The 26,358-nt window shown below is 52.1% G+C and overlaps 2 protein-coding genes across 6 annotated transcripts; one reads left to right on the top strand and one right to left on the bottom strand.

Moving 5' to 3' along the window:
- Positions 1-3,293: 3,293 nt before the first annotated feature.
- On the top strand, positions 3,294-7,382 carry CDC20 (cell division cycle 20). Its single transcript, XM_070078622.2, has 11 exons — positions 3,294-3,454; positions 3,612-3,840; positions 3,955-4,103; positions 4,194-4,290; positions 4,463-4,591; positions 4,682-4,878; positions 4,963-5,057; positions 5,331-5,559; positions 5,708-5,833; positions 6,694-6,811; positions 7,148-7,382. Exons 1-11 carry the CDS (start codon positions 3,374-3,376, stop codon positions 7,324-7,326), a joined length of 1,629 nt encoding a protein of 542 aa, XP_069934723.2. The 5' UTR covers positions 3,294-3,373; the 3' UTR covers positions 7,327-7,382.
- Positions 7,383-7,538: 156 nt separating this feature from the next.
- Positions 7,539-18,962, bottom strand: ELOVL1 (ELOVL fatty acid elongase 1). Of its 5 annotated transcripts, none has more exons than XM_089337422.1 (8): positions 12,874-18,962; positions 9,576-9,635; positions 9,231-9,421; positions 9,018-9,098; positions 8,830-8,886; positions 8,642-8,747; positions 8,417-8,553; positions 7,539-8,270 (listed from the first exon to the last, which is right to left on the bottom strand). In XM_089337422.1, exons 1-8 carry the CDS (start codon positions 13,001-13,003, stop codon positions 8,049-8,051), a joined length of 984 nt encoding a protein of 327 aa, XP_089193548.1. In that variant the 5' UTR covers positions 13,004-18,962; the 3' UTR covers positions 7,539-8,048. The 5 variants fall into 5 exon arrangements, with proteins under 5 accessions (XP_089193548.1, XP_008263633.1, XP_051712561.1 ...); XM_008265411.5 differs by lacking the exon at positions 12,874-18,962 and adding an exon at positions 12,190-12,404; XM_051856601.3 differs by lacking the exon at positions 12,874-18,962 and adding an exon at positions 11,762-12,033.
- Between the last annotated feature and the right edge of the window lie 7,396 nt (positions 18,963-26,358).

Here is a 26,358-nt window from a genome sequence, read left to right as displayed (position 1 = left end):
GGCCCAGCACCAGCTGTTGAGGCCATTTGGGGAGTGAACCAGTGGATGGAAGACTCTCTGTCTCTCCCTATCTCTCTGTAATTCTGTCTCTCACATAAATAAATATTAAAAAAAAAAAAAAAGGTAGCAGTACAGCAGAGAGAGACTGAGATCCTCAATCTGCTGGCTTATTCCCCAAATGACCACAATGGCCAGGGCTGGGCCAGGGAGAAGCCTGGAACTCCATGAAGGCCTCCCCTGTGGTTGAGGAGGTCCAAGCACTTGAGCTATCTTCCGCTGCTTTTCCAAATGCATTACCAGGGAGCTAGACAGCTGAGACTTAAACCAGCACCCACATGGGATGGCAGCATTGCATGCTGTGGCTTAACCCACTATGTCACAACGCTGACCCCCATTCTTTTATCTTTAGATGTATAAATTTCTTGAAGTTGTACCCTTATCCTTCTTCCCTCCAGTAATCCATAGTCCAGAAGTTGCAAACTTGTTCCCCCCTCAGGTAGGTTCGTTCTTCCCTTCCCTACTGGTTCCACAGTGCCTAGAAGGTGAAGTTCAAACTCTTTAGCTTAACCTTTGAGACCGACCAGCCTCACCCTAGACAACCTCTTCAGTGTGTTCTGGGGGTCAGGGACTCCTCACTTCTCACCTCAGGACATCCAACTCCTTGTTTGACAAGGTGTGAATAATTCATGGTCAAAGATACTAACAACAAGTTTGGACCAAGAGTCCCACATTTTCTCTATCATTTTCAGGGTTGACATCATGCAAATGATGAAAATTCTGATTTTTTTTTTTTTTTTTTTTGCTGGGGGGGTATCAGCACTGTGGCGCAGAAGGTTAAGCCACCACCTCCAGTGCCAGCATCCCATATGGATGCCCTTTTGAGTCCCAGCTGCTCCACTTCTGATCGGGCTCCCTGCTAGTGCTCCTGGGAAAGCAACAGAAGATGGCCCAAGTCCTTGGGCCTCTGTACCCATGAGATCAGAAGAAGCTCCTGGCTCTTGGCTTCAGCCTGGCTTAGCCCTGGCTGTTGTGACCATTTGAGGAGTGAATCAATGGATAGATCTTTGTCTCTGTATTCTGCCTTTCAAATAAATTAATAAATCTTTCTTTTTTTAAAGTTCTTATTTTTCCAGGCTCTTTCCTGGCTATACAGCATGTTTTTAGGATTACAGGGGTTAATTGGATAGTTCTTTTTCCCAATGTATTATTATTTTTTATAGAAAGCTTTTATTTAATAAATATAAATTTTATAGGTACGACTTTTGGATTATAGTGGTTCTTCCCTCTATACCCACCCTCCCACCCCAAACCGTTCCACCTCCTATTCTCTCTCCCATCCCCTTCTTCATTAAGATTAATTTTCAATTATCTTTATATACAGAAGATCAACTCTACACTAAGTAAATATTTCAACAGTTTGCACCCACACAGGCACACAAAGTTTAAGGTACTGTTTGAAGCTTAGTTTTACCACTAATTCTCATAGTACAACTCATTAAGGACAGAGGTCTTACATGGAGAGCAAGTGCATAGTGACTTCTGTTGTTGTTAACAATTGACACTCTTATTTATGACGTCAGTGATCACCTGAGGCTCTTGTTTTTTTGTGTTTTTTGTTTTTTGTTTTTGACAGGTAGAGTTATAGACAGTGAGAGAGAGAGAGAGAGAGAGAGAGAGAGAAAGGTCTTCCTTCTGTTGGTTCACTCCCCAAATGGCTGCTACGACTAGAGCTCTCCGATCCGAAGCCAAGAGCCAGGTGCTTCTTCCGGGTGCTTCTCCCATGCGGGTGCAGTGGCCCAAGGACTTCGGCCATCCTCCACTGCTTTCCCAGGCCATAGCAGAGAGCTGGACTGGAAGAGGAGCAACTGGATTAGAACTGGTGCTCATATGGGATGCCGGCGCCGCAGGCAGAGGATTAACCAAGTAAGCCACGGTGCCAGCCCCTACCCGAGGCTCTTGTCATGAGCTGCCAAGGCTATGGAAGTCTCTCGAGTTCACAAACTCCAACATTATTTAGACAAGGCCATCATCAAAGTGGAAGTTCTCTCCTCCCTTCAGAGAAAGGTACTTCCTTCTTTGATGGTCCTTCTTTCCACCAGGATCTCACTCACAGAGATCTTTCATTTAGGTCATTTTTTGCCACAGTGTCTTGGCTTTTCATGCCTGAAATGCTCTTATGGGCTTTTTAGCCAGAACCGATTGCCTTAAGGGCTGATTCTGAGGCCAGAGCGCTGTTTCGGGCGTTTGCCATTCTGAGTCTGCTGTGTATCCCGCTTCCCATGTTGGATTGTTCACTCCTTTTTAATTCTATCAATTATTATTAGCAGACACTGTTCTTATTTATGTGATCCCTTTTACATTTAATCCTATCTTTATGATCAGTTATGAACTTAAACTGATCACTTTAACTAGTAAGATGGCCTTGGTACCTGCCAACTTAATGGGATTTGGAGTCCCATAGCTTTACCCTTGGGGTAAGTGCCGAACTGTACATCTCCTTCCTCTCTTATTCCCAAGAGTCGGATAGTTTTAATCCTGTGTCCACCACTTAGTTCTTGGCTGTATGCCTTTGGGCAAGTTTCTAAGCTCATTTGACTCAGTTTCTTTTTCTGTAAAACGACGACAGCGTACCTTAGGGATTAAAGAGTGAACCCAACCACGTTTTGTAAACTGACTTAACGCAGTCGTTGGCAGGCGGGCGGGGGTACCCACTATAGTTGCTGCCTCGCCTCCCGGCCCATTGGCACGATTCATTCAAGTCATCGTCGGAGCGCTGGCCTGAATGGGAGTCAGACCTGGATTCTGGCCCACTTCTCCGTGTGACCTCAAGCACACCCCTCACCCACCCTGATGTTGCCCTTGGGGAGGGCGCGCCACTAACGGATCTCCGGGATTCCTGACACCTATCGAGCCCGGGGAAGAGGAAGCCACGGGGTCTCCCACAGGGCGCTCAGGCTGACTAGACCTTTCCAGACAGGCAGGTCCGAATCCCGGCCCTTTTTCTTGACCTAAAGGAACTCACTTTCCCTCTTTCGGCCTCATTTTCCCAGCGTGGGAAACAACAAACAGAAGCGTGCTTCCCTTCCCAGCTAGCAGATGCTGCCGGCACTCGGTCCCCGGCCCTGCCCCAGGCACGCAGAGGAACCGGGGGAAGCGACCAGGCCACGCCTGGCCCCAGCCGCGCCGCGCCCCGCCCCTCTCTCGGACACCAAGTCCCTGGGCTGGGCTTTAAACCTGTCATCAAATCACACTCCTTAGCGGCTTTCGCTCTCGTGAGACCGGCGGCGTACCCCGGAAGACCCGCCCCCTGGGCCGTAGCGGCCAATGGGCGAGAGGGACGGTTGCGACGGTTGGGTTTTGAAGGAGCCAATGAATGCTCAGAGCGGAGAGTTTAAGTAGCGTAGGCCTGGCGTGCCGAAGCCGGTCCGGGATTGGAATCTGTTCCGTACGCACGGTGAGAGGGCGCTGGGTCGAGCCGAACGGGGAGGGGGCTGTCGCGGCCAGGGGAGTCCGGGCACGGAGGAGCTGCCGTGGTGGGTGGCGCCGATGGCCGGCCGGTGGAGAAGGAGCCCCGCATGGTTCCCGGAACACGGTCTCCTCTCTTCCCACAGGCTCGGCGAGCATCAGCTCCCAGGACCCCTCCCGCTCGCGGCGCTGCCATGGCGCAGTTCGTGTTCGAGAGTGACCTGCACTCGCTGCTGCAGCTGGACGCACCCATCCCCAATGCACCCCCTGCGCGCTGGCAGCGCAAGGCCAAGGAAACCGCGGGGCCGGCCCCGTCCCCCATGCGGGCAGCCAACCGATCCCACAGCGCCGGCAGAACCCCGGGCCGCACTCCTGGTCAGTGGGGCGAGGCGGGGCGCCGGGAGGCAGCGAGACTGGCTGAGAGCAGCCGGCACCCTTCCTCTGCCGGGAGCCTGGGCAGACGGTCTGGCTTCTCTCTCCTTGCCCCAGGCAAGTCTAATTCCAAGGGACAGACCACCCCTAGCAAACCCGGCGGTGACCGCTATATTCCCCAACGCAGCGCTTCCCAGATGGAGGTGGCGAGCTTCCTCCTGAGCAAGGAGAACCAGCCAGAAAACAGCCAGTCGCCCACCAAGAAGGTATGTGCCCCCCCCCCCAGGGGCGCAGGGCGGGACCCGACTGTGTCCTTGGGATGATACCCCCTGCCTCACCCCGCCCTTGTATGCCAGGAGCATCAGAAAGCATGGGCTTTGAACCTGAACGGTTTTGATGTGGAGGAGGCCAAGATCCTTCGGCTCAGTGGGAAACCACAGAATGCCCCAGAGGGTGAGACCTGATGTTCCTGGTTCTTGGAGGGAGCTGTCAGTCTATCCCCAGGGCGGGGGGCGCGGCGGGGAGGGGAGGGGAGGGAGGCCATGTCTGTCTGCTCTTCCCACCCAAGGCTAAGGGCAAGGCAGTGCCAGTTTGCCCAGCATCTAGACCTACTTGGTTGCCACAGGTTACCAGAACAGACTGAAAGTACTGTACAGCCAGAAAGCCACGCCCGGCTCCAGCCGGAAGACCTGTCGCTACATTCCCTCCCTACCAGACCGGATCCTGGATGCCCCTGAAATCCGAAATGACTACTGTAAGTGCAGCCTTGCCCTGTGGATGGAGAAAGGGCTGGGAGCCAGGCAAACAAGGAAGGCTCATGGCCGTCCCTCTCCGCCTCTGGCAGACCTGAACCTCATGGACTGGAGCTCTGGGAATGTTCTGGCAGTAGCACTGGACAACAGCGTGTACCTGTGGAGTGCAAGCTCTGGTGACATCCTGCAGCTGTTGCAAATGGAGCAGCCTGGGGACTACGTATCCTCTGTGGCCTGGATCAAAGAGGGCAACTACCTGGCTGTGGGCACCAGCAGTGCTGAGGTGCAGGTGAGACTTGTCCCTGCCCTGTGTCACCAGGCCCTGGGGCCTACTGAGTCCCAGTCTCTGATCCTCATGGTCTTTCTTCTCTAGCTCTGGGATGTGCAGCAGCAAAAACGGCTTCGAAACATGACCAGTCACTCTGCCCGAGTGGGCTCCCTGAGCTGGAACAGCTATATCCTCTCCAGGTCAGTGGTTTTTGCCAACCTGGAAAAATAAACGTGATTTCCACCCACCGTGCCCCTGCATTTATGAGGGTATTTTAAAAAGTTTGTAAAAGCGTAGAATTTAAGGTTAAGTTTATTGGGTACACTTTCCCATTTGAAATCCACGTTAGCTTTTTTGTGCTGGGCATTTTCCTTGATGTGTGAACACCCCCTGTACATCCCTGAACAGAAGCAGCTCTGGCCTTGGTGGTTTTGATATGCCATGGAACCCGATTCCCTTCTTCCCTCCCACAGTGGTTCACGCTCCGGCCATATCCACCACCATGATGTTCGGGTAGCAGAACACCACGTGGCCACCCTGAGTGGCCACAGCCAGGAAGTGTGTGGGCTGCGCTGGGCCCCAGACGGACGGCACTTGGCTAGTGGAGGCAACGATAACTTGGTCAATGTGTGGCCTAGTGCTCCTGGAGAGGGCGGCTGGGTTCCCCTGCAAACATTCACCCAGCATCAAGGGGCTGTCAAGGTGAGAGCTGGGATGGGTTGATGCCTCTGCAGACCCTCACTTGTGACCTGGGGCCTGTGATGGTGGGGAGATGGGATGATGAGATTGGACGGGGTTCCTCTGGAGCCCTATAGCTCCTAGTGCCTGACCCCACCTTTATCCTACCTAGGCTGTAGCTTGGTGTCCCTGGCAGTCCAATATCCTGGCGACAGGAGGGGGCACCAGTGATCGACACATCCGCATCTGGAACGTGTGCTCCGGGGCCTGTCTGAGTGCTGTGGACGCCCATTCCCAGGTAGCCTCTCCTGGGTGTGATCTAGCTCTGTGTAGTCCTCCTGGGCCAATGTGTGTACTCCAGTGGCTCTGCCAACTCTGCTTCATGATTCCGAACTTCCGACTCAGCTCTCATGAGCTCCATTTCCAACAAGCCCATGGCTTACCTCCAACCCTGTGTCCTGGAGGTCCCTTCACCTCATTGTGTTCCACTCCCCCTCGCCTCCCTGAAATGCGCTCCTTTTCCTTCTCTTTCATTGCTTCAGAATGGAAGAACGTGCTCAGAAATCCGCAGCACTTCCTGGTATCTTTCATAGTCCTCACCACCAGGATTCCTTGTGTCCCCCCAGCCCCTCCCCTCAGCCGCCACCTCCTTCCAGTTGTGGCCTGCACAATGGCTTCCTCCCTGGTGGCCAAGCATTCTCCAGTGTAGCCTCTGCACTGTGGTCTCAGTGCTGTCACTCTCCTCCAACCTGTAATGGCTCCCCACCACCTACAGCACATAAGCCGCATCGGGGCTCTTGCTCATGGGCCTCCCCGTGCCCACTCCCGTCTCCTCTCCTTTCCCACCCCCAGCTCCCCGGAGCACAGCCTTCCCTCTAGAACACATGGGCTCTAGAACCATACGGGCCATACTCAAACTCTGGCTCTGTTCCCTGCTAACTTAACGTGCTGGAGCCCTTAGGCAACTTGTTGAACTACCTTCTGATTGATTCCTCATCTGTAAAATGAATAACTCCTCTCTCTCCAAGCACTTCTGTGAGGACTGTGATCATCCAAGCCTGAGTCTGTGGCACCTGGCAGGGAGCCTGACACTCTAATGGCCTGTGTTTTGATTGGATAGCCTTGGCTGAATGTCTGCACATGCCTTCCTCTCCACAGGTGTGCTCCATCCTCTGGTCTCCCCACTACAAGGAGCTCATCTCAGGCCATGGCTTTGCACAGAACCAGCTGGTCATCTGGAAGTACCCAACCATGGCCAAGGTGGCTGAGCTCAAAGGTAGGTGGCCAAATGCAAGAAGCCAGACATAGAAGGCCACATACTGTAGGACTCCTTTTATACAAAGTGACCAGAGGCCAATTCAGAGACAACAGGTTAATGGTTGCCAGGGTTTGGAAGAGAAGGGGAGTGGGGAGGATGGCATTATTTTGAAATTAGGTTGCTGTGATGGTTGCATATCTTTGAGTAGACCAAAAACCACTAAGTTGTAGACTTTTAAAGGATAACTTTAGGAATTCTGTCTCAATAAAGCTATTATAAAGAGCTAAGGTAGCCATCAAAATTGGAAGGCTTTTGGTGTGACATATGCATGTACATTTTCCTCAACTGCCCCAGGTCACACAGCCCGGGTCCTGAGTCTGACCATGAGCCCGGACGGGGCCACAGTGGCATCGGCAGCAGCAGATGAGACCCTAAGGCTGTGGCGCTGCTTCGAGCTGGACCCTGCACGGCGGCGGGAGCGGGAAAAAGCCAGCGCATCCAAAAGCAGCCTCATCCACCAAGGCATCCGTTGAGGCCCAACCCATCCCCTCAGTTTTTTATTTTTCTAATAAAGTCATGTTTCCCTTTCCTCACCTTGCGTGATCTCTGTCCCAGGGGCTCCCTGTACTATGGTCAGTCAGAGCTGGAACTGTCCTGAGGGAGCCTTGACCATCGCTCCTGCTTATGGACATGGTAAGCAGGCTGTGTACCCCACCTCCATCACACATGGCACACACACAGCCTGTGGTTTCCTCTGTCACTTTTAATTATGACGCAGTGAGTGAGCAGCCTCCACAGGCTGTATTCCCAGGCCCCCATTCACCCTGACCTTTGGCCCAGAAGCTCCTGCTTCAGTGTGGAGTGGACGAGGGAGCCTGGGTCCACAGTGACAGATTATTGCTGACCTCTTCAGTGTGAGGAAAAAGGCCACAAGACCCTGGTGAGGGCCAGCCCTGAGTGCTCCTCTCCCAAGTTTAAGGCAGGGAGGGGGAGGTAAGTGTCCAGCCCTTTCAGCCCCCAGCTCTGGAGTGGCAGAGGGCAATGAGGCCACATTCCTGGAGCTGGCCTGGAGAAGTGGGTGAGGAACGGAAGCAGTGGTCCCTGTAGACCAGCCGTGGGGAGGGGAGAGTCAGTCCCCTGCTCAGTCCTGACCCCTGAAGCCCTGGTCACAGGTGTAGGTGGGGAGGACACTGACGATGCTGCCCAAGGTGCAGTCCTGAGGCACTTTGGTGGGCGCCTATCTAGGCCTTGTTTCTCAGTTGGCCTTGACCTTGGCGATACCTGGAGCTCCATTTTGCTGTAGTGCACGGGGCAGCCGCTTGCCCTTGGTGTAAGACTGATACCAAAAATTGGAGAAGAGCACAAAGAAGATGGTGCCATACATCCAGATGAGGTGGATGATGACTGGGTACTGGTAGTTGCAGCTGGGCATGAAGTAGTACTGGGAGATGTGCAGCGAGACCAGGACAAACTGGATCTAGGATAAAGTAAGGGTCAGAGGGGAGTGAGGGAACTGGAGGGGAGACAAACACTGAGTGGGGAGGGATGGGATCAAAGGTGAGACAGGCTGGGAAGTCGGGGAGGAGGGGTGGGGGTGTTGTGGGCCAGGCCCAGGCTCCTCACCAGCTGAATGGCCGTCATATGCTTTTTCCACCAGAGGTAGGGCTGCGCCACAGGGCCGAGGGCAGACAACCCATAGTACAGGTACATGACCACATGCACGGAGGAGTTGATCATGGCGTGGAAAGAGCCCATCCCTCCTGTGAGTGGACGTCGAGAAGGCTCATGAGGATGGAGCCTCAGCTCCCCTCGCCCACCGCTCTTCCCCCAGTGGCCTTCCCCACTCACCTGGGGCCACCTTTACCCCCCACCACCAGCTCCAGGGGAGCACTGAGTGATGGAAGACATGGAGGAAGGTCACCTGCCCGTCTTTCTTCCGGAGGATAAAGATCACCTGAGAGAAGAGGGGGGCCGTGGTTCAGAGCTAGGGCCTCTCCCCACTCCCTCCCCTCGAGCCCTCACATCCAACTACTCACCGTGTCTATCAGCTCAATGAACTTAGAGAAGAGGAAGAGCCAGGCCACTCGAACCATCTGCAAGAAGTCAGGGCAGCCTTAGGACCCCACACGCTGCTCCAAGAGCCTCCCTAAACTGAGCCACAGATCACACCCAAGCTGCGCCTCTCCCCCTGGTTGCTTGCGATCTAGCCCCAATCCCTACTCACCCTGAGAGCCTCAGGGCTGTTGGAGTAGTCCACGGGGTCACAACGCCAGGTATAAGTGCTCAGCCAGCCAGACATCAGGAACTAGGAAAGGGTGTGGATTAGACCACCACTTTCCCCCTGCTAGCATGCCCTCCCCTCTCCCCCTGAGGAATGGCTGTGAGCCCCTCTGGCGTAGCCCACTTGGGAATCAACACCCTGACGCCCCAGGCCCACCTCATAGACGATGTATAGAGAGAGTGCCACCAGGGAGAAGTTGTAGACAATCATGAAGCCACGTAGCTGGAAGGGCTTCCGATTGGCCATGATGCGAGGCCCCAGTGAGAGGACAAAGTACACATAGGTCAGGAGAATGGAAGTCATCAGCAGGGGGGACCCCATCAGAGGGTAGCCCTGCATCCGGGGATCTGTGAATAAGGGTCAAAGCATCAGGAAGAGTCACCAGGTTCCCAGGCTTACCAGGCTTACAGACATGAGGCGGGGACACAAAGGGTCGACGTGTTGAGAGGGGCGCTCCACCAGGAGACAGCCTCCCTCCGGGGCTACTGGACAGCATTTTACCTGCATGCTTCATCATCTCATGGTACAAGTTCACAACAGCCTCCATCCTGGCGAAGAACTCTGCGGAGGTACGGAGCGTGGACGTCAGACAAGGCCCACCGCGCACCCCTATCCCACACCTGACCCACGAAGACCAGACCCAGAAGCAGACAGGACAGAGGGAGAAAGGAAGGTGTCGCTGGGGCCTGGGAAGAGCAGGCAGCAGTTCAGCGGGGGTAGTGGATCTGAATACCTCCTGCCTGCCTGGGATGGGCTCCTCCTCCCTTCTTTCCCGCCCCTCACTCCCCTCACTCCCCTCACTCTCCGCTCCCCTCCAGAGATTTGGTTGCTGCCTCCCCTCTCCTCCCCCTTCCTCCACAAGAGAACCCTCTCTTCCCGGAATCTCACCTCACCAGCCAACCGGGCGCTCATCTCCAAACTAACCGCTCCCTTCCTTGCTGGAGTCACTCACCACCCCAGCGCCCGGCAGTTTTTTTTCTACAGGGATTCTCCCTTTCACCCTCTCCCCTTCAGTCCCCGCCTGGGACTCCCGTCCCCCGAGGGTTCCTCCTCTCCCCTGCTGGGACACTCCCCTCCCTGGTCCCTTCCGGAACCTTCTGCACCTGGGATTCCTCCTCTTCCCTGCAGGGCTGCTCACCTCCCCAGGCTCTGTCCTCTGCCTTCCCGAGCGAGCGAGCGAGCGAGCGCTCACCTCCAGCCTCTCCTCTCCGGCGCTCTCTGGCGCTCTCTCGGTTGGTCGCTGCCCTTTCTCTCCTAGAGCTCTCCTCTTTGAGACTCCTGCCCCGGCCGCTCCACCTGTCTGACTAGATCTGGCAGCAGCCCCGCCCTCTGCCCGCCCCCGCTGTACTGGGCATGGGGTGGAGGGTGGGTCCAGGCCACAGGTCAGTGCCTGGGGAGCAGGACCCACCAGGATTGGGAAAGCCAAATAAAGCCCCAGACTCACCACCCACCCACCATAGACCAGAGCTTCAAGAATGAAGGTGCTAGGTTCTTTGAAAATCCCTCCTCCCCCACCCCCCCATCCCGCCCCAGCCCCAACGCCAGCTTTGGCCCAAGGAATTGCTGAAAATCCACTCCCAGCATCCTCTCCTGAACTAGCCGTAAATTCTTAGTTTGCCCTACTTCAGAATGGGTACAAGCACCCTTCCCTCCAGGGAGGGGCAGGGAAGCCAGTGGCATGTGAGGAGGTGGGGAAGTGGGGGAGGTCTCAGGAATCTTCCCCTCCCTCAGGGAGGGGTCCTAATAGGCTAGGCCCCCTCCCCCTCAGGGCCTGAAGGAATGTCGGGGGAGGGCGCAGGGACACAAAAGCCTCTGCCCAGGCCCAGGAGAGCCTGGGACTTGAGACTTTCAGAAAACGGCGGCAGCAGGTGCTCCCGTTTCCGTGAGTCCAGACACCAATCTGTGCAAGTGCTGAACGAAGAAATTCACCTCTGACACCTCCCACCAGAGGTGTGGCGTGCCCCCTGCACACAGGCACCTCCCGGGGCTCCCCCATCCCACCCAGCTGGCCCACGTAGACTCAGACTCCCCACAGCCGTGCCCCTAGCCTTGCAATCCACGTGCACACCCTCACACTCACACACACCTGCCGGCCACCCGGCCCTCCACCCCCCACCACCTCCATAACAAACACCGCACTGCACTGAGGGCTGGCACACAAACACACAGAGCTCACACACCTCCTGCTGGCGGCCGGCGGGCGGCAAGCAGTGAAGAGCCCAGAGGAGCGCAGCCAGAGAGGGCACTGCCCCTGACACCCCGCAGGGACTGGCCTCCAAGGACAATGATATGCCTCACATCTGCCCTGGACACACTCACACTGGTGCTCCCACAATGCCCTTCGAGACCCCACTTTAACATGTGCAAATGGCACATGCTTACAGTGCAAGTCCATGCCCGCTGCAAGTTGCACACATAGGTCTACTCACACGTGTGAGCCACTGGAAGGTGAGGGAACACCCGATCACCCACACCACACACACCTGCCCTGGGTCACCCATACCACAATCCTCACTCTGCCTCAGTCAGCCTAGGCAGCGGCCAGGCCCCCGGCTTGGGCATGTGCTCTAACACACAGTTCCACATGTGAGTTTCCCAGCTGGTTCTCTCTCCCAGCCACCCCCCACCCCGGCCCCAGCCAGGTGCACTACTCCCCTGGCCCTCCCCACCCACACACACACAGGTACCCTGAAGATCCAGGGCGACTCAAGGCTTCCTGGAAGGACCTGTCCCCACACTTGGAAATCTGGGTGTGTCCCCTTGGGGGCACTCAGGCTGCTCCTTCCTTCCTTTAAGATGGATGGAAGGGAAAGCAAGACCAGCAAAGGAGAGGGAGGAGAAAGGGGAGGAAGGGAGGAGAGCAAGCTCAGGAGGTGGTGGAGGAAGGCCTAGGTGTAAGCAAGTGGGGGCCACAGACGGGGGTGCCGGGGGAAGGAGGGTGCTGGCGAGGCCCGGCCCCAGGGAGCTGGGACCTCCCACCCACTCGCCCCAGGAACAGCCTCGCCCACAGCCTGGGCAGGGCAGGGCAGGGCAGAGCAGAGAAGGGCAGGGCTGGGCCGGGTTAGCCAGGCAGGGGGCGCCGGCACATGGACAGCCCTAGCAGGTCCAGACTCACCAGTAGGGGCCAGGCGGGCAGCGATGGAGGGCTCGGAGGGAGCAGGACCAGAGAGGAGTCCCCAGGGCCAGCCTGCCTGCCACTTCCTCATCTGCTGGGCCGACTTTCTGTCACCAGAGGGGGAGGGGCGGGCCGGGCGGGGGGCGCTTGCTGATTGGGCGACCGGCCGAGGCAGGAGGGGCCGTCCAGCGCCGGCTCGGCCGGAGGGGCGGAGGCAGAGGCGGGCCGCCAGATCCCGGGGCAGGAAGCACACCCAGCCCCGGCTCCCCACCCCTTCCCTCCCATCTCGCAGCCCGCCTCGGCCGGTGGCTGCGGCCTGGCCCGCCACGGTAGCACACGGCTTCCTCCTGACGTCCAGCCTCTGATGGCCCCATTCTCGGCCACTCGCCTGTTTACAACAGGCCCAGTTTAGGACTCTGGAGAAAGTTCTAGGGCTCGGCCCCCGGCTAAGGGTTCCCCCTCCAGCGGGGTGAGCCCAGGAGAGACCCGAGGCAGGCTCTGCATGCTGGGGGCTGACCCGGGGTGGCTGGGAGGTTCTAGCGGGAGGGAGCAGCTGGCCATGGAAGCCTTCTCTACGAGCCCATAAACTTGGACGAGCCCTAGCATTAGGAGATGCAAGAGGATTTCCAGAAACGGAGGTGGGAGAATACAAGTGGCCCCGGGCAAGAACAGTGAATCACTGACCTGCCAGGCGGTGAAAGGAGAAGACGGAACTGTAGCTGGTGGTGGCTAGTCCTGAGGGCCAAGTGGGTAGTCTGACTTTTATTGCAGGGAAGATTTCTGGGGAGGCTGTAGTGAGACTTGCATCATTCATCCATCATACACTTATTGACCACCTAGGATGTGCAAGGCTGTGTGTCAAGTTCTGCCGACACCTGTCCAGCACGCACGGGATTCACAGTCTACGCTGGATCACTTCACTCTGGCAGCCAGCATGAGGAGGCAGACGTGTGGCGGTGCCCTCAAGTGGGCTGGACTATCCGCCGCCGGGTTGTCTACTTGTCTGTCCCCTGCCTGGCCCTCACCACTACAGGCTCTCCTACTAGAAGGAACTACCGGAGCAAGGACGCGGTTTCAGTGAGACTGACATTTGTATCTCCAGCAGCTCCTGGAGCAGTGCTTTGTATGCAGTGATCCAGTGACGGCTTGTGGGACTGGATGGTGTGAATACGGGCAGAATTAGGGAACTCAGAAGACATGAAAAATTGGGGAAAATACGTTCACAAATGGTGGGCTATAGCTTTATGTGAGTTTAGTCCTAGAGCTTAGATAAGAGGTCAGAGCCAAAGTACAGCATGACCCAGTCCCTTAGCACCTGCCCTTGAAAGGAAATGCCAGATAAATCCAACCATTGGAAAAACTCAAACCTCTTAGCGCTGTACACTAAGGCCCTACCAGACCAGGTCCCTGCCTGGTCCTGGGCCACTCTCATGCTTTACCCATCCCCAAGGAGCCAGCACCTTCCATAGTATCCCCTTCACACCCAGGCTCAGCATAAGGTGGAGTCCAGTCTCCCAGGCAGTTAGGCCACTCCCTCCTCTTGCTCTCACAATCTTGCTGTAAGATAATTATCTGCAACCCCTAACTATAAGCTCCTAGCAGCAGAGGCCATGTTTCAGTCACCTATGTATCACTAGTTTCTGGCCCACTGCCTGGCACTCAGTGACCCCTCCAGAATGTTTGTTGAGTAAATGTTAGAAGTAAATGGGGGGCTGGAGCTGTGGCGTAACAGGTAAAGCCGCCGCCTGCAGTACCGGCATCCCATAAGGGCACTGGTTTGAGTTCTGGCTGCTCCACTTCAGATTCAGCTCTCTGCAATGGCCTGGGAAAGCAGTGGACCCTGCACCCATGTGGGAAGCTCCTGGCTTCTGGCTCCTGGCTTTGGATTGGCGCAGCTCTGGCTATTGCGGCCATCTAGGGAGTGAACCAGTGGGTAGAAGACTTTCTCTTTGCCTGTGCTTCTCTGTAACTCTGCCTTTCAAATAAATAAATCTTAAAAAAGAAAAGAAAAGAAGTAAATGAGACACAGTGAGAAAGGAAATAAGGTGCAAGAGACCTCGAGAGTTAAGTGGGGAGGACAGTAAGAGTTCCCGTCTTTCCCTTCCCTTGGGAGCAGTATTCCTTCAGTTGAGTATTACCAAAAGTCTAACATGTTCCAGGCATACCCTAGTGACTTTGGGTCACACTTCACTCCAAAGGCCAGGGTCTAAGTGTTCCAATTAGTACCTGTGTGACCTTATGTAAATTGCTGAACCCCTATAAAATGGGAACGATATTACTATCTAGCTCATAGAATCGTGAAGATTGAAGAGATAACCCATGTAAAGTGCTTAGCACTGTTTCTGTTGCAACATTTAAGACAAGATGAGGAAACAGCCCAATATATCAAGAAGGAGCATGCTTGTTTACAAATATCTCCTAAGCACTGTGTGCAAAGCACTCTTCTGAGAACACTATTGAGAGGTCTGGGATTAAGTGTTTATCGCGAGAGTCCACTAGACATGAACAAAGCAGGCTATTATAGATGAGGAAACTGTCCCAGAGGCTAAATATGGTATTGATGGGAAACTTCAGTTATGCAGAATATTCACCTGCACCACATTGGTAAATGACCATGGCAAAGTCTCAATAAACGTTGACTGACTATATGATGAACACACTCAAAGACACTTCATTAAGTTCTTGTCCCAGCCCTGGGAGACAACATCTTCAAAATGTGAGATAGATCCAATGCCTACCAAATGGCATCTCTGTGGTCCTGGCGTTCCTGCAAACCACTCACAGTGCAGTGGGGAAGACAGACATATAAATTAATAATTAGTAGCATGTGGTTAGTACTCCCATAGAGATAAGCCTACAGGGTTATGAAAGCATTGGGGGGTGGAGGGAGGAATGCACTTTCTTTTTTAAGTTTATTGATTTTTATTTATTTGAAAGGCAGAGTGACAGAGAGATCTTCCCGCAGCTGGTTCACTCCCCAAATGCCCACAACAGCTAGACTTGGCCCAGGCTGAAGCCAGGAGCCTGGAACTCCACCTGGGTCTCCCACATGGGTCACAGGGACTCAACTACTGGAACCATCACCTGCTGCTTCCCAGGTTCCATGCCAGTGTGAAGCTGAATGGAAAGTGGAGTAGCCACTTGAACCAGGCACTCCACTATGGGATGCTAACGACCCAAGCAGCAGCTTAATCTGCTGCACCACAATGCTTGCCCTGGGTGGGGATGAGGGCCCTTAACCCAGGCTGGAGGTGAGTTCTTGCAGAAATGACATCTCATGTGAGCATTTAAGGGCACTTTCTAGAAGGCAGGGCAAGGCACTCCAGGCAGAGGGAAGTGCACATGTGGAGGCACAGAGAAGGCAGAGATGCAGCAGGCTTGGGGGACTCTAAGTAGCTTGGCATGGCTTCTGCTCAGAGGGAACATGGGTAAGAGAGAAGAAGGAGGCAAGAGGCAGTGTATGAAGAGTTTTGTATGCCATGGTATGCAATTTGGAGTTTATTGTTTATATTTTGGAGCAAAGCCCAAAAATAAATGCACTGCATACTAGAATCACCTGGGGAGCTTTTAAAACATCAGTGCCTCCTGGCTCTCGCATCCTGAATGATTTTAATGGTTGTCTTCAAAAGGCGGAGGCTGGAGCATGTTTACATGCTGTGTGGAGAGAGACAATGGGATCTAGCGAACACAGGATCCTAGCTTCAGGCTAGGGAGACTACCTCACACTCTGAAAAGTATGGAAATGAAGTTTGTAAGTGGTTTGGGAAGAAATGGAGGGAGTTTTCATCTCCAGAATCTACATTTTCCTTTAGTGAGAAGGTGAGGTAGTCACGGAGGGTGAGGGGGGTGGGTGGCATAAGTGGTGCCGGGGAAGTGAAGTCTGGAGCGGCTGAGGCCCAGGGCTGGGCAGGAGTGGGGAGCTCACCGCGCTGAAGGCAGAGATGTTCTCCAGTAGCACTCGAGCGTGGGAAGCAGGAAGGTAGAAATGAGTCTCTGGGACGTACAGGGAAGCCAGGTGGAAGCCGAGCAGAAAGAACAGGAAACTGGGGCGGGCTGACAAACTGGAGAAACTGAACTCACGGGCCTGCTAAGGATGGAAGCCAGGTGTATGGGAAAGGAATACCTAGTCCAACAGCTGAGAGTCTGCTGCCTTCATGGAGCCATAGTGACTAACAGGAAGTGAGGTGAGGACTTCCCCTGGGTCCCACCCTGTCCGACTCACTCCCCACTCACAGTTCTGTAGGCAGCCCTTGGCCGTCCTCTTTCCCCAGAGGTAAACCATTATGTAGTTTCTCCAAGGGTTCAGTCTGAAAACCACCATCTGGATAGACTCCAACAACTCTATTCTCATGATTGCTTGAGGTTTTATATCTGAATCTGAGTGTCTGCCTGGACCCCAGACAGGTCAGGAACAAGGTCTGACCCATCTGTAGGCAACCAGTGCTACACATCACAGGTGTCATTTAGTGTTGAACTGAAGAAGGCGGATAGGGGTGTGCCAGTGTCTGCAGAAAGAGCTCTGGAGACTGAAAGAGGGAAGCTATTAGGATAGAGGAAAGAGTTAGCAAGACCCAAAACATATGTGAGAAGGCCAGTGGGGAAAGGAGCAAAAAAAAAAAAAAAAAATTAAATGCCAGTGAGAAAAAGAAGCAGGAAAGGCAGTGAGAAAAAATGGAAGAAGGCAGGCCTGCAAGTTTTGAGTGTATAAATGGAACAGTAGAGAAACAGAGTGTGGCAGACCTGGTGGACCAGCTATAAACAACAGGAACTGAGGGTCTGGGGAGAGGGGCTACAGGAGTGACAGGTAGACACAAAAGCAGTCACCAGGGGGCTGTGTTAAGCTTCTCCCTTCCCCATCCTGGAAAGGACAAAGGGCACTTCCTACACAGTAAACCCACACAGAGGAGCTGAGGGGAGGGCTGAGCCCATGAGCACAGGGGAGCAAAGATGAGGGAGAAGGATTTGCCAGTTAATCATTCTGCATGGCCCTGGGCCTCCGCCAGCTAGTTCGCCAGCATCCTTTTCCTAGGGAGGTTGGGATCTGGGCTAAGGCAGTCGGGGCTAGAGACATCTGGCTGGCTGAAGGGACAAGCAGCATAACATCTGAAATTCAAGTGTCCGTCTGAAGCTTGGACATGTCAGGGACAAGGTCTGATCCACCAGTGGGGAGCCCGTGCCACACACCACAGGCATCATTTAGTGTCTGTTGAACTGAAGAAGGTGGAAAAGGGTCTGAAATAACCTGCTCTGGAGAGAGAGAGGGAGGGAGGCCATCAGTTTCACTGAAGGATGTGGTGAATGAAGTCTTCATAGGCTAGAAGGTTAAAAAGTAGCTTGGCTCCAAATTATAGTGTTTAGGATTTAAAGAAAGAAAAAAGAAAAGTTTAGTTAGTACTGGGATGTCCTCAATGGTGTTTTGAGTAGGGGGTTGATAGGATTCCCATTAAGGTTTATAAAGATCAACCTGGTGACAGTAAGGCAAAAGATAAGCAGAGGAAGGGAGTAAGACCAGCTGGGAACCAGTGAGGAGACAGGTGTGACACACCTGTGACAACACAGCCTGGTGCAATGGTGTTGAGAGAAAGCAGTGGGGCTAAGGCAGAGAAGAATCAGACTCAACAGCAAGGCTGGCAAGCCGGCTGCGGCAGTGGAGCAGGCTGGAGAGGATGCGCGTGGCTCGGAACACCCCGAGTGTGAGGCATGATGGCACATTCAGCAGGCAACCTGAAGCACAGGACTGCAAGCTCAGGAGAAAGGACAGAACTTGAGAAAAAGCCCGAGGCTTCTCCGTGTAGAGGTGGAACCATGGATGTCGCCCGTGGAGCGCTTCTGTTAGCTGTTTTCAGATCATTTCCAGTCCTCCTGCTTTTACCTGTTTAAGGAATTACCCCCGGTCTCCACTGACTCATTAATCTTGGTGTTCTCCCTCATCTCCCCCAACTCCCAGCTCCTAATGACACACCCTCCAAGCAAAACCAGAGTCCTTCCATGAGGTGAGCTTTACAGATGTAGAAAAAGCAGAAATAGAGCCGAGACAACATTGAGCCCCTGAGTCCATCTAAAACAGCTCACATGAATCAAATGTAATTGAATCTTAATTTTTTTGGCTAAGCTAGTTAATGGTAATGTGCTATAATCAGAACAATCTGAAATGCTAGTAGATAAAAATGCAATTGTTTAGGCTCAAACAAGAGAATGATGGTTATCATTTGAGTGCTGACTCTTCATATGAAGGGCCTTGTGTGCCTTTCTAAGAAGCTTGAACTTTACCCTGTAGAAAACTAAGAACTATTTAAAGGTTTTAATTTAATTTTTAAAATATTTATCTGAAAGGCAGAGTTAGAGAGGCAGAAGCAGAGATAGAGAGATAGAGAGGTCTTCCATCCACTGGTTCACTCCCAAAATGACCGCAATGGCTGGAGCTGGGCCAATCCAAAACCAGGAGCTTCTTCCAGGTCTCCCACATGGGTGCAAGGGCCCAAGGACTTGGGCCATCCTCCATTGCTTTCCCAGGCCATAGCAGAGAGCTGGATCGGAAGTGGGGCGGCCAGGACTCAAACTGGCACCTACATAGGATGCCTGGTACTGCAGTCAGTGGCTTTACTTGCTATGCCTCATTGCGGCTCCTTAATTTTTTTTAAATGATTTTTTTTTTTACTTTCTTCTACTTGAAAGAGCAACAAAGAGATAGAGACAGGAAGAGAGAGAGAGAGACATATCTTACATTGGCTAGTTCACTCCCCAGAGGCCTGCAGCAGCTAAGGCTGGGAAGCCAGGAGCTTCATTAGGGTCTCCCACATGTTGGGGTGGGCAGAGGCCCAAACACTTGAGCCATCATCTGCGCCCCAGGATGCATTAGCAGGAAGCTGAATTGGAAAACAGGAGCTGGGACTTGAACTGGCACTACAGTATGGGATGTTTGTGTGGCAAACAGCAGCTTAACCCACTATGTCACCACATCAGCCCTTAATGTTCAATATGCTCATTTGAAGGAACTCTTTGAGTTGGTATTATAACCCCACTTTACAGAGGTGGGAATTAAGATTCTTGGAAGAACAAAGATTTAACTAGCCTAATGTCACAAAACGGATAAAGTATCCAGGCCAGGATTTGAACTTGTAAATAAATACATTGCTCTGGAATTATGTGTGTTCTAATGGAGGAGTGTAGAGGGAACAGGAGAGGTACAATTTAAGGATGGTCAAGTGTACAATGGAGGAGGTGGTGTAGGTTTTATAAGACCTGGAAGGATGAACTGTTCATCAGCTGAGCAAAGCGGCTGGAGCAGGAAACAACAGAGGACATTCTGAGTAGGGCAGACCATGTTCAAGCCTGGGAGATGTGACCTTAAGGTATTTCCTCATGGCTAGAGCTGACAGCACTAACAGCAAAGTGGCGAGAATGATGAGGTAGGCCATGACAAACCAAAGTCTGAAGGACGGGCCGGTGCTGTGGCGCAGGAGGTTAATCCTCCACCTGCAGCACTGGCATCCCACATGGGCCCCAGTGCCAGTCCTGGCTGCTCCTCTTCCAATCCAACTCTCTGCTGTGGCCTGGGAAAGCAGTGGAAGATGGCCCACGCGCTTGGGTCTGCGCCTGCATGGGAGACCTGGAAGAAGCTCCTGGCTCCTGGCTCTGGCTGTTGCGGCCATTTGAGGAGTGAACCAGGGGATGGAAGAACTTTCTGTCTCTACCTCTCACTGTCTAACTCTACCTCACAAGTAAGTAAATAAAATATTTAAAAAGCCAAAAAACAAGGTCTGAAGGGCTGCTGTGAACGTGAAGGGAAGGGAGGTAAGCGTGGGACCAAGGAGCTCTGGTTTTGATGCCCAGTGAGTTATAAACACAGATACCCATGAAGACCTGAGCCCAGACCCAGCAAGCACTGACAACTAAGGCAAGAACTCATCACAACTGAAGAGAGAGCAAAATGTGAGTGCTGAAGGGCTCCGTTTCAGGACACAATGTAAGAAGACCATGGAAATGTGTCTTCAGCTGGTTTGGACAGGGAAAAATCATTTAAATGGATGAAAAAGAGCATTTCAAGTGAAAGCTTGTGGTTTGGTCTAAAATCAAAATGATACAATTTAGGACCAAACTGGGGATTAATGGAAGAATATAGATAACAACTAAGTGAGAGAAATAAAATTCTTAAAACTAGATTAAAAACTGACTTATGTTGCCAGGTAACACAATGTTAAAATTTCCCAATATCTGCTTGGTACTACTCCCTATGGAGATACCACGGGGGATGACATTTGTACACAGGTTGTCTCCTGAGGAAAAACTCCTGAGACATCACTTGGGGGAGCTGCACTGGGAGGGAGAGGGCATGACCTTTTAGAGGGACTGGTCAATCATTTATTCAAGCAACAATTACTGAGAACCAAGTTCTACAGTCTTCCCTGGGGATAGCTAATATGTACTGAGCTCCTTCTTGTCAGGAACTATTCTAAGCATTTTATGTGTGTTAACCCATAACTGCACAAGAAACCTATGGAATAGCCACGATCCTTCCTAGGAATAAGGAAGTGGAGGCACAGAGAGGTAAAATCACAGAGCTAGTAAGGGGCACAGCTGGGATTTGAACTCAGGCCATATGGCACTAGAACCAGGTCTTTCAACCAAAATCTTATTTTACACCACCTCTGCAAAGTCAAATGAGTCACAGAGGTGACAACAGCATTAGCACCACATTTATTGTGTCCCTGATGGCCCAGATGCCTGCCCCTCCCCCATACTATAGTATGCCACACACATCATCTTCCCAAAGATCATACAGTTCTCAGGTAGAAAAACTGTGATTCAGACTCTGACAGCTCAGGGTGCTTGAACTTCGAGGATAATAAAGGGCAGCACGAGCTAGAATGAAGCTCGTACAAGGTCCAAGTGTGGAGCATTAAAGAGGAGGTAATCGACCTGACCTGGTGGGAGGGGTACTGAGCTGCAGACAGGTTGTGTTGCTGTAATGTGCCACACAGGGCTGACTCATGAGCTGAATTCTGAAAAACGACTGGGTATACACCACACAGAATGATAAGGCAAAGTGTGCCATGCAGAAGGAACAGCGGAAACAAAGAAATGGAGGCTTAGAAAAGCCTGTCGCATTCGAGATTGCAAGCAGTTTGGATTGCTTGGAATTGAGTGGCAAAGCAATAAGAAGACAGCTCAACAGGAGAAAGCAAGGGATAGATCACAGAATCCGATTGGCCTTTCCTGGAAATTTGAGCTGTTTTTCCAAATTTTTCCAATGAAGTAAATGTAATGGATGAAAAAACAAAAGTAAATAAATATCCCCAAGGGAACCTGATGGCTTAGCCCAAAGCTCTTCAGACTAGTAGGAACTCTTTGTAGTCTATTTTCTATTCATGCAAGCAAAACTTGCACTTTCTAAGTTATTTACCCTCAAGTGAAACGAACATTCTAGGATGATCTTATCCAGTAATTTTCAATGTGTCCAGCACACTGCCCTACCAAACTGCCAGGTACTGGATCCCACCCAGTTTGAGAACCATGGGGAATAAACTATGAAAAGGATTTAGTAAGGGAAATAATGTGACCAGATCTGCAGCTTAGATCTGGCACCTTTAAGAAAATGAGTTAGTGGGCAGGACAGGGAGAGGAGTCTGAACTGTATTCTAAGAGGCCCAGAGCCTAAATTGCAGGGCAGGCTGGATAGTGAGGAGACAGAATCGATAGAATTTAGTATCTGGTTATGGGAGGGAGGAAGCAGAGAGGGAATAGTTTAGGATGGCTTCTAAATTCCTGGCTTAGATAATGCCTAGGAAAACTAGAAGAGACATAAATGTGGAGGAGAGGATGACTGGATTTAGACATTGGGAACCTGAGGTATCTGTGGTTCATACAAGTAGATGTACAACTCTGTAGCAATGTGCAGCTTAGCACAGCTCTGAGCTGCAAATAAATCTTGAGTTATACATGCATAAGTCGTGGCCACAGAGCAGGTAGCTCAAGAAGCAAGGAGAGTTAAGGACGAGTCCTACAGAATATTCAAGAAGCAGAGAGAAGCAATGAAGTCCCAAAACAAATGGCTAGGGAGGGAGGAGAGCAACGTGTATGCCATAGAAGCCACAGACAGAGGAGAGGCTGTAAGAGGGTCAGTGCTGTTAAAACACTGTGGAGAGATCAGGATGAGAACTGGAAAACCAGGTATTAGCCTCTAGGCCAACAATGATCCTTGCTGTGGTTTCAGAGAAATGGAAGAAGTAAAAGCCAAACCTCAGGGGAGGAAAGGGAATGAGTGGCAGAAGAGATAGTCATTGCAGGGTCTTCAAGAATACAGCTGTGGGGGCCATTGCTGTGGTGTAGTGGGCTAAGCTTCCGCCTGCGGCTACGGCATCCCATATGGGCGCCAGATCTAGTCCCAGCTGCTCGTCTTGTGATCCAGCTCTCTGTTATGGCCTGGGAAAGCAGTGGAGAATGGCCCAAGTGCTTGGGCCCCTGCACTAGCTTCATAGCAGCTCAGCTCTGGCCATTACAGCCATTTGGGGAATGAACCAGGGGATAAAAGACCTGTCTGTCTGTCTCTTCTCTCTGTCTGTAACTTTCTCAACTAAATAAATAAAATCTTAAAAAAATACAGCTGCTGAAGGATTTTGGTAGAGGGTCGGGCGTTTGGTGCCCTGATTAAGAAGCCACCTGGGGCACCCACATCCCATACTGGAGTGCCTGTGTTCCAGTCTTGGCTCTGCCGCACCCTGGGAGGCAGCAGGTGATGGCTCAAGTACTAGGGTCCCTGCTACCCATGTGGGACACCTGGATTGAATTCCTAGTTCCTGGCTTCAGCCTGGTCCAGCCAGGGATGTTTTAGACATGTGGTAAATAAACCAGCAGATGGAAGATTCTATCTTCTTCTCTCTGACTCTGCCTTCCAAAAAAAAAAAAAAAAAGACAATTCAATGTAAAAAAGTTTTTTGAAGGATTTTTTTATAGCTGATTTTAAAAAGATGTTTATTCATTGTTAAAATTTATTTGAAAGGCAGAGCGAGAAAGAGACAGTTCTTTCATCTATTGGTTCAGCCCCCAAATGCTCGCAACAGGGTTGGGCCAAGCTGAAGCCAGGAGCCAAGAACTCCATCTGGGCCTCTCACAAGGGTGGCAGGGACTCTGCTTGAGCCATCACCTGTTGCCTCCAGGTGCATCAGCAGGAAGCTAGATCCAAAGCAGAGACAGGGGCAGGATTCAATGCCGGGCACTCTGGTATGAGATGAAGGCATCCCAAGCAGTAGCTTACCCCCAATGCACCACAATTCTGCACCGTCCAACCCCAAATGATCTTTAACTTGTAAAGAACTCTAAAGGAACATTAACCACAGCCATGAAAATGGGTGTAATCCTGAGTAATCATCAAAAAGAACACAAGATGGTCTACATGTCAGGTGTGGACAAGAAATGGTCAAAAATCAAAATGACCACAAACTAGAGAAATTAGGATGATGGCAAAAAGCAATGGGATGGCAAAGCAAGTAGCAAGGGCAGTGGCCTAGGACACTGTATTTGGTTCATCAGGGAAGGCTGTTGTCATGTGGAAAATGCCTGTACTGGAGGAGTTTCTCTGGAACATATATTTTACCCAGGGGAAGGAGATGTCTGAGTGGGAAGGTAACTTCTGACGTACATGTATCTCTGTGATAACTTAGCACCTCTTTGATGAGTCTTTGCTAGAGAATGATGTGCAAGAAAAGCTTTAGGGTTACAGTCTACAGGGATGTTGGTGTGTTAAATTGTAGGTGACAGGAAAAATATGAAACACCTTATAGGTGTTAGAGAGATTCAGGGACTGATTTAGGAACAACTTGGCTTATCTATTTTATAATCACATAAGTGAGGAAACCAACAAAAAAATGCTCAGGGACAAGTGGACTTAAGAAACCTGGTCAGTGACTTGAGAGCTGGAAAGAATCACTGAGATTAGCCAGGTGAGAAACTGAGGCCCAGAGAACTGTCTCGTCCATGATGTGCTTGGGGAAGCTGCCATGTTCACATGGTGTCTGACATGCTGACAGCATGTAACTCACTGAGAAACCACAGTGAGAACCCTGGATCTGCCCCAGTGACATGTGGGAGCAAAACAGACAAAAGCTAAGGGAAGATGAGAGCGAGTTTGTCCTGTGGGACAACCCATGTAGGGATAGAGGACCATGATCTGTCAGATGGATTATTTTGCCTTGTTCCAGTCAGAAAGCCCCATATCCAGGGCAAACCCTTTCCAATCGTTAACCACTGTGTATTTGAGATCTTCAGGCAAGACTCTCATCAACTATCTATAGGCTGGCACCGTGAACCTTCAAGACTGAACAGAATAGGGACCACAGCCTCTGGTCCTCTTCCTGGCTCAAGTACTTCAACGGGATATCCCCCAAATTCGGAGCACGACCTTTGTAGTTCCTCTGGACAGTAGTAGGAGCTGACTAAGGGTGGGCATTTGGAAGGACTCAGCCTCCGTCCTGCCTGGTGCTGGGATCAGCTCACACGGCTCCTGTGTCCACAGGACACAGAGAATACATTGTCCATAAGGCGGATTATTCTGTACAAGAAGCTCAGACAAAGGGAGAGGTTGTTTCCAGCTGCTGGGGGAGGTTAGAGGGGGTGGGAAAAGGGGCCAGCCTTGCACTGGGGCATTCCTGCAGTTTAGTTTCTTTTCTTCAGCGGCAGGACAGGGGGTCTATCACACCCCTTCTAGCTCAATCTCAGTCCTGAGACTCATGGAGTTGGAAGGAGCATTTGACTACAAACCATCTTAGATGTTTCCCAAAAATGTAGTTAGGTGAGGTGAGCCCATTACAGGTAGTGATGAGCACCAGAAGTGGGAAGAGAATGGGGTGACCTGGGGAATGAGCAAAGGGGAGGTTCAGCAGTGACCAGATGCCAGCCTCAGGGCAGAGCCACGGAGGGAGAGGTTCTAGGCCCTGGGTATTATGCTGACATTGGGTCAGTAAGCTTCCACCTTCAGCACCGTGAACTCTGTGCTGTAGTGAGCGCTTGAGGTTTCAAAGCTGCTGTTTCTTTCTCCATCCTAGACATGAATCTGGGAGACAATGACCTAATCTCTTTCTACAGGGCCCCAAGAGTTTGAGAAAGCACAATCCCTGAGCAAAGTCAGAAACAGAGGAATACTACCTGTGTAGGGCAAGGGAGGCACTTTTGCAAATCCTAAATCTCAGTGAGTAAGCTTGTCATGCCCTCTTCTTTGAAGGAAATTCTGCACGTCTCCTCTTAAGACAGAGTATGTTAGGAGTGGGGGATACATACCCTGCACGGAGGTGTTTGCTGGGTTGAAGGGCCCCAACATGGGAGATGCTACAGAGGTCTGTGTACTCCAAAGGACTGGGGAGGGGATGTCGCGGGGGTAAGATCTGAAAATGGGAGTATATTGAGGCTGGCGCCATGGCGCAATAGGTTAACCCTCTGCTTGTGTGCCAGCATTCCATATGGGTGCCGGTTCTAGTCCTGACTGCCCCTCTTCCAATCCAGCTCTCTGCTATGGTCTGGGAAAGCAGCAGAAGATGGCCTAAGTGCTTAGGCCCCTGCACCCATGTGGGAGACCTGGAGAAAGCTCCTGGTTCCTGGCTTCAGATCGGTGCTGCTCCAGCCATTGTGGCCATTTGGGGAGTGAGCCAATGGAAGGAAGACCTTTCTCTCTGTCTCTCCCTCTCACTGTCTGTAACTCGACCTCTCAAATAAATAAATAAATAAAATCTTAAAAAAAAAAAAAAAAGCCGGCGCCGCGGCTCACTAGGCTAATCCTCCGCCTAGCGGCGCCGGCACACCGGGTTCTAGTCCCGGTCGGGGCACCGGATTCTGTCCCGGTTGCCCCTCTTCCAGGCCAGCCCTCTGCTGTGGCCCGGGAGTGCAGTGGAGGATGGCCCAGGTGCTTGGGCCCTGCACCCCATGGGAGACCAGGAAAAAGCACCTGGCTCCTGGCTCCTGCCATCGGATCAGCGCGGTGCGCCGGCCGCAGCGCGCCGGCCGCGGCAGCCATTGGAGGGTGAACCAACGGCAAAAGGAAGACCTTTCTCTCTGTCTCTCTCTCTCACTGTCCACTCTGCCTGTCAAAAAAATAAAAAACAAAAAAAAAAACAAAAACACTGGAGTATATGTTCCCAGAGGGACAAATCAGAGGTGAGTGCCTCCCAACAAAGGAGTGTT

The sequence above is a fragment of the Oryctolagus cuniculus genome, chromosome 7, assembly GCF_051225735.1.
Source record: "Oryctolagus cuniculus isolate XC-2025 breed Fujian yellow rabbit chromosome 7, ASM5122573v1, whole genome shotgun sequence".
Lineage (NCBI taxonomy): Eukaryota > Metazoa > Chordata > Mammalia > Lagomorpha > Leporidae > Oryctolagus > Oryctolagus cuniculus.
This window is presented reverse-complemented; position numbering and strand designations above follow the sequence as displayed.